The following is a 7,848-nucleotide window of genomic DNA, read 5'->3' as shown; positions in this document are numbered from 1 at the left end:
TGTCACCGCCTCCCCCTCCACCACCATGTCCACTGCGTTTGTTGCCACGGCCTCTTCCGCCACCACGAGTAGTGCCTCCACCTCCTCCAACACCAACTCCTCCTCCGGCTCCTATATTTGCACCTGTACCTCCGCCTCCGGCTACAATGCCACCGCTCGCACCACCTCCAGCTCCTATACCACCCTCGGCACCAGCACCAACACCGCCTCCTCCATGTTTATAATGTCGGCTTTTGCCACTGCCACGACCACCTGTACCAGATAGTTTTCCCAACACTTGAGTTGACATCAGTAACACCATCACACATGCCGTAGCACATGCCATAACACAACCCCTTCTCACGACCATCCCCATATATACTCTTACTCTCTCTCTCTCTCTCCCTCTATATATATATATATTAATGTACGCACACACAAGCTCACTCTGATCAAGATAGATTTCCAAACAATATAAGCTCAATCAGAACTAGTGATTTGATTACATACCTTCGCGGGAATCCCTATTTATAGCCAAAAATCCATCAACACGCACACATACGTGTCCTCTAATCACTGGTTCATCAATAATATGAAAACCCACCCAACTCGTCGGTCGACATGAATATAGTCTTCTATAAGCAGTAAGATATTTTAAAAAAAGCTGATAATGATCGATCCTCGTAAGAACACTCATGCATTCTTGCTCCATTCATGTAACAGTACTTTTTCTTAGTGGAATATTAAAGGATGTCATCGAAGGAACATTTAGACCTCAACTTGTTAACCCCACTTTTGCTAATGCACTAAAGTTGCATTCAAGAAAGAGGTGGTCACGATTTTTCCGTTCGAAACTTAAGCATAACCAGCTGTGAACGAAACTTACCGACCCAAGTTTGAGATGACAAAAAAGTACTCTAGTATTTGTGGATCACACCAAGTGATAAATTGGGAATAAACAATACATACTTGGCATATATAAATAATTCAAATCCGTATTAACCAGAATTTGCTTGTTAGATTTGTGTAAATGAGAGCGAGGATTTTTGGCAGCGAAGGTGTGAGTCGTGTGACTGACTGCTCTTCTCTTCTCTCTTCCTCAACTTTTGGACTCTCCCAAAAGACAAAGTTTTTTTTTTGGTCATAAGCAGACCTATCGAAAAGAAAGTCTTTGCAGTTGCATAACACAAAATAAATTACAGAATGAAAAGATACCCCAACAAAAAAGGGAGAAACAAAACACATGTGTGTCGGCAGTTTTTTTACCATTACCAAAGCATATTTGAGCTTAATTAATCACTGGCATCTTATAATATTTTTTGGTTAATTTTATGGTTATTTGAATTGCATTGTCTTCACTTCAACCGCCAAAATCTCTTAACTCTATGGTATTTGATTTTCAGTTAACCTCATCTCTATCGTACGTATTCACTAAATTTCACAAGTATTCTGTCTTATGAAGTTATGATTCCTTTTTAACAAAAAAATAAAAAAAAATAAAAAAATAAAGTTATGATTCCACGAAGTCCTTGACCGTTGTGGCCATCCTTAGTCCTTACTCCTGCACAGAGCCGGCTATATGTTTTCGAAGGCCACAAGCAAATGAAAAATATAGGCTGTTTTATATATATATTTTTTTAAAAAATTACAAAAATAAACAACGAAAAAAGAAATGTTACTGCTAGGACTCGAACTGAGGGTTTGGCACCCATCCAAAGAAGACCAATTCTGAAGCCAAAATTTATATGAGCTAACGGTCACAAACAAATGTTTCATGGGTACTCTTAATAGAAAATAGAACTTCAAAAACAATATAATTTTAAATCATCATATATTTCTAATTAGAAAATAAAATTGAAATATATAACGTAAAATTTAAAAGTAAAATTATGAAACATGTCACAGCACGATGATATAAGATTTATCTTATATGATTTATAATTGAAAGTAGAAATCAAAATAAATAATCTAAATATACAACAATTAAATGAAAAAGAAAAACAGAAAATTATAAACACGATAATATATAAATATTCGATAGTTAAACGCATGTCACGATCATGTTAATTACTAACTTTGACTCATCAAACATACCATAATAAGATTTTTTAAAATTTATATCTTCTTTTATGTATAATTTCTTTTTAATATGTTTTCAAGAAATAGTCATTGTAATTATTTTTACATTTTTCCTTCTTAATAAGTTTTTTACCTTTTTATAAAATTTAATTGTTTTAATTGAAGTATATCCTTTTTAAAACTTTAATATATATGTTATATTTTTATTTTTATGTTAAATATTTGTAAGTTTCAATTTTTTTTAGCATGTGTCAAATCTAATTGGGAGAAGTTGTTTTACATGTATAAATATCTCATTTGATTGACAAATAGTGTAATCATGTTAATTAATATCTTTTATAATAAGATTATATTTTTTTAACTAGTTCTTATTTATTAATATTTTCCTATTTAATATGCATTTTTAAAGAATAGTAATTGTAATTTCTTCCTTTTTAGAATTAGTAATTTACTATATTATTTTACTTTTTATATAACTTTTTTTAAAAGTAATGGGTTGGCTGATTTTTCAGCCCTATACTAGTTGTAATCTCAGTTTTCCACTCTAAACTTTTTACTTCTTAAAAAACCACCAATTTTTTTTAATATCAATAAAACTACACGTACTTTCAAATTTATTCTTAAAACTACACTTCTAATTGAACCAATCAATTAACCAGTAATATTTAAACTGGTTTGACTTACTCAAACTTTAACCTAATATTGACCCAAAAAGGATGTAAAAAAAATTTATCTTATTCTTCCCTCTCGCCAATTCTCCTTCGAAGGTCGAAAAGATAACATAGAGAGCTTTTTCAATTTCCTCTCTGAAATCTCAGATTCTGATTTTGGAAGCTCTTCTTCTTTGTTGCTGGGTCTATCTATGGGGACCGAGCTGATTTATAGAGTTAGAACATGTTTAATGGGAGTATCTCACCATAGTCTCTCACACAAATATATTATAATACAATAACAAATAATGTTATTTAATTACAAAAGTTTTTCAAAAAAATTGAGAGAGTCTCTCAAATAAGAGACTATGAGAGACTTTTTCAACTTTTTTGAGAGACTCTTGTATTTAAATAATATTATTTATTATTTTATCATTTCTTTTTTAGGTGAGACTACCATGCTCTTATTTTATTATTTTAGACCATGTACATTGTAATTTATTTTGAGTATCAGTAGCCCAAAATGAATTTTATCCAAAAATTTCCATCTCTCAGATTCTTCTCTTCTCTCCTCTAACGGCGATCTATTTGGGGCATGAGGATTTTTATATTAGGCGAATGTATCATCGGATTCAGGTAATTTCCATCATCAAATCCTTTTCGTTTTCTTAGGTTCTGCTATAAGATTTGATTTGATTATTGGCATTGTAACTATGCAAACAAGTTTACTGGTTGATGCTGTCTCATGTTTATCTCTGTTTAGCTTCAAGGATTGTTTCGAACGACCTATATCGAGTGGACCTGATGCTTGGTTTGATGTGTTCGAGCGTTACTCTAATGATAACAACAAGACGCTTAAGTGAGTCTATCTTCTTTCGTTTTTCTATCAACAGTTGTTGTTATTGTCTCATTATAGTTTAACTAGGAGAAGCTTTGAAATCTATATTAAGAGAGTTGCTGAGTGAACCTTTGGTGTTGACTCTGTGTAGGCGAACAACAAAGACTAGCAGGTGCCTCAATTTGGGTCCTACCATTATCTTGGGTTTGGTTCTTTTGATGAATATTGCAGGCTAATCTGTTTCATGGACACTGAATTCTCAAATGGTCTCTGTTTTTGTTGAGAAGACATGGCGAGAAGTAGATCGATTAGTGGTTATGGGATATGGAAATATTTGAATCATGCGTATTATCTTGGAAGACCGAGACGCTTGGCTTTGCTTTTCATTGTCTTCGTCTCTGTTTCTATGCTTGTTCGGGATCGTATAAATCTTTTCCGAGAACATGAGGTATGTTTTGTCTCATGAAATCTGGATAGACTCTGTCTAGAATTAGGAGACAGTTCTTGTATCATAGCTTACTGGTAGGTTATGATTTAGGCCTGGAATGGTTTTAATTGCCATCATAGCTTAAGGTCTATAAGTAAGACGGTTGGTGTCTTAAGGTCTTTAATTAGAGTATTTGTGGACTCAATTCACACTTGCCAATACGTAATCAAGGAACTGATCATAACATTTAGTGCCTGCTCTTTCAATAACGTATTGAGCCTTTTATTATGAGCTTTATCTGAAGTTACCACACTCTGCAAAAGATCTATTGTTAAGAACTAAGATTATTATCTTCCTGCACTCTGCAAAAGATCTATTGGTCTGAAGTTATTCTTTTTTTCTTTCCTTTTTGTATTGTTAGCCTCAGACAAAAGATGGCACTGATAGCTTTGGTGGCCTTGGAGCAACTATGGTAGATTCTTTAGATACACTCTATATAATGGGTCTGGATGAGCAGTTTCAGAAAGCGAGAGAGTGAGTAATTTTGAAGGCTCTTCATGATTATGTGACATAATTTTTGCGACAGAATTTTGCAGTAATTTTGTAATCCTATATTTTTATATATTTATTTTTCGATTTTGAAAATATTTTTTTTTTATTAATGATATCGATACCGGTCTCACCTATGTGCATGCTTTAGATTCTCCGATGATAGAACTCCTTACAATTTCATTCAAAAAATATATAGAGTCATGAAAGTAACAAACTTGCTTCTTTTCCAAAGTTTGTTCTATTAACATTTCGATTATCCATTTATTTTCCGATTGAATTGAAAAATAAAACTAAATAATTTTCACCGATTAATCAAGATGTAGTATCAATTCGTTGGGTTTAATGGAAACTTCAAATTAACGATTTGATAAGAAAATTTATAATACAAATCTTAGGTTCCAATAATTCCTTAATTATAATCGATATTTTAGATCCAATAAGAGGGATCAATAGACATAATTAACAAAACTTAAATTTGATGGCTTTGCCTACTAATTCACTCTCTTTGAGACTTCAAAGACATGATTTTGTTCTTGTTGTTGTTGCAGGATGTGAAATATTTCGGAATCTAATGGCATGTCTCGTCGAAGATGAAGATAATTTTTTTTTCTTTTACATTTTTTTGGGTCAGTATTGGGTTAAAAAATACTAAAAATCGATTATATTTGGTTAAATTTTGGGTAAGTCAAACCGGATTAAATATTATCGGTTAACTGATCGGTCCAGTTGGAGATGTAGTTTTAACTTTTAAGAATAAATCCGAAAGTACGTGTAGTTTTACTGATATTAAAAAGATTTTTTTTGTTTTTTCTAAGACAAAAATCTTAGGGTGAAAAGTTAAGATTGCAATTTGTATAGAGCTGAAAATCAGTCGACCCAAAAGTAATTGTAATCTTTACTTTTTGGATTTGTAATTGAGAAATACTGTAGAATAGCACCAAGCACAATTATACCATACACTCTACAAACTTCCAAAAATAGCATTAGTTATCACACTATTAAGTTTTTGTTCTAAAAATATTACCACTAGTATATTTTTCCTATAGTATCACAAATTCTATATAAAAATATTTCTTCAATAAAAATGAATTAGAATTAAAATTAAAATATTATATTTGGGTTCCATATTTCCAGTTTAAGGTATATATTTCCACTATTTAAAAGATATTTGTATCCATTTTAATATTAGTTTTATGGTATTATTGGAAAATAAAACTAAGAATGGTATTTTTTGAACAAAAAAAACTTCAAAATGTAGTTTTTAAGAGAACTGCCCTTTATTTTTAGGAGATTTTGACATTGTTTTAAATCTTCCCGAAATTAAAAATACTTTTTTTATATATTAAATTTATGATATTTTTGGAATTTTAGAGATGATGTGCTAAATTTGGAAAGAAAATTTATTTTTATGCTATTTGTAAGATTTACCTTTTGTAATTTATTGTATAATTTTCTTTCTATTTATATAAATTTTTTTACATATGTCAAAATCTGATTGATAGACTTAATATTTATCTCGGTCGTATGTTTATTAATTTTGAAAACCCAAGCGTTAGATAATTTCAAATAGCAAATCAATAATAAAAACATAAACACTAAATTGCAAATAAGGAAACCAAACATAATAATTTTATTTTATTTATGATAAATATTTTTTACACAAAAATGTTGATACTGGATCCTGCACTAGTGATCCATCAGACGCGTAGGAGGCCCATCATTTTACAAAGCCTCAGAAGATCCATCTTGCACAAGGGAGATGATCAAATCTTGATATTAATTTGTGATTCAATTTATAAATTAATGGTCATGGTCAAAAGAGTAAACTTGTCATTCAAGTTTATGAATTGATTATGATTATTTTGTGAGTTAATTCTGAAATTAGTGACCAAGTAAAGAAAAAAAGGAAGAGACTATAAAAGAAAGGTGAAGACTCCAAGAAAAAGAACTCTATCTTCCACATCTTAAGATCACCACAATTTTAGACACAAACAATGTTATTTTCAATACTTATACTAAATATTGTTTCGTCATTTATGTAATCAAATATATATACATAAAATATATGAATTCCATAGTTTTATCTTTTTATTTTTTTTTATTAATTTATAATAATTATTTAACCCATTTTGTGTTTGTCTCATGAAAGTTTTGTCCCATCTTTTTACATTGTCAAATCGAATCAATCCGGATTATGTTTAGGCTAGATCCCATTTCGAATACATAAGAAACTCGTCTCTCGAATCCAACTATTTTAATAAATTATATTATTTTTTAGACATCGAAATCTTGCTATATGACCAATACTATACTATTTCTCTCTATATTTTGTATACACTTTTATACTTTTTCTATACATATTCGTTTTATACTTTTGATCTTGAGAGTTTAAACCCACGAATAATACAAATACTTGAGTTTTTGAATCCGACATCAACAAAAAATTGTATTATTATTTGTAAAATAAACTTGGGATAGTAATTCTGGAACAAAAATTTAAAAGTTTGGAATTTTAGGATATTTTCAAAATATATGATTTGTGGTTAAAATCACACATTTAGGAAATTTGCTTTTTATTTTTAACACTATGATTTAAAAAATTTAACCAATTAAAATAAAAACTGCAGAATATAAATAGTCATAAAAATCAAATGTATTTAAATTTTGCCTAAAAATTTGTAAAACATCTTATATAATAAAATAAAATAAAAAGTCTAAAACATCCTATAATTTGAAATAGAGAGAATAATATATTAAGGGACATTAATTTATAAAACTATAGTTTAATTCATTGTCTATATTATACATAGTAAAGGAGAAAAATATAACATTGATACATAGTAAACTGTGGTTTATGTTGTCGGTTTTAATACAGTGAGTGCTAGGGTCACCGCCGTTTCCAATTAGTGTCGTCGGTCACTACCAACTCCTTCACCTGCACCACCAACTCCACCAACATTTTCCCCGCGTCCTACACCACTGCCGAGTCCTCCACCGCCTCCATATCCTCCTCCGCCTCTAACACCACTGCCATTTCCGCTACCAACATTACCACGTGCACCTCCTCGAACACCTCCTCCTGCACCACCTCCAATAGTACCATTTTCACCTCCGCCAACTACACCTCGTACACTACCACCACTTCCTCCTATACTCCTCCAACATCTCCACCACTACCTTGTCCACCACCACGTCTTCCTCCAACAACACTAGCCACTCCACTTCTACCCGTTCTTCCCTCGGGCTCCTCTACTACCACCCGCTCCTTCGCTACCATTAGCTCCCGCACTATAACGCCCACTACCGCGTCCTCTTCGACCAAC

General features: G+C 31.4%; 2 protein-coding genes across 3 annotated transcripts in view; one reads left to right on the top strand and one right to left on the bottom strand.

Moving 5' to 3' along the window:
* The first annotated feature begins 3,249 nt into the window (after positions 1-3,249).
* On the top strand, positions 3,250-5,242 carry LOC9308934 (mannosyl-oligosaccharide 1,2-alpha-mannosidase MNS1). 2 transcript variants are annotated; one of them, XM_021023917.1, is made up of 6 exons: positions 3,250-3,344; positions 3,472-3,567; positions 3,698-3,718; positions 3,834-3,994; positions 4,401-4,507; positions 5,074-5,242. In XM_021023917.1, exons 2-6 carry the CDS (start codon positions 3,513-3,515, stop codon positions 5,078-5,080), a joined length of 351 nt encoding a protein of 116 aa, XP_020879576.1. In that variant the 5' UTR covers positions 3,250-3,344; positions 3,472-3,512; the 3' UTR covers positions 5,081-5,242. The 2 variants fall into 2 exon arrangements, with proteins under 2 accessions (XP_020879576.1, XP_002874949.2); XM_002874903.2 differs by having other exon boundaries at positions 4,395-4,507.
* Positions 5,243-7,428: 2,186 nt separating this feature from the next.
* LOC9308933 (glycine-rich protein 5) overlaps positions 7,429-7,848 on the bottom strand; it is a 3,749-nt gene continuing 3,329 nt past the window's right edge. Inside the window, exons 3-4 of the mRNA XM_002872818.2 lie at positions 7,703-7,837; positions 7,429-7,604 (exon numbers count right to left, since the gene is read on the bottom strand). Of these exons, the coding sequence (XP_002872864.2) occupies positions 7,429-7,604; positions 7,703-7,837 (311 nt within the window). The remainder of the gene's footprint in view (positions 7,605-7,702; positions 7,838-7,848) is intronic.

The sequence above is a fragment of the Arabidopsis lyrata genome (assembly GCF_000004255.2).
Source record: "Arabidopsis lyrata subsp. lyrata unplaced genomic scaffold ARALYscaffold_6, whole genome shotgun sequence".
Lineage (NCBI taxonomy): Eukaryota > Viridiplantae > Streptophyta > Magnoliopsida > Brassicales > Brassicaceae > Arabidopsis > Arabidopsis lyrata.
This window is presented reverse-complemented; position numbering and strand designations above follow the sequence as displayed.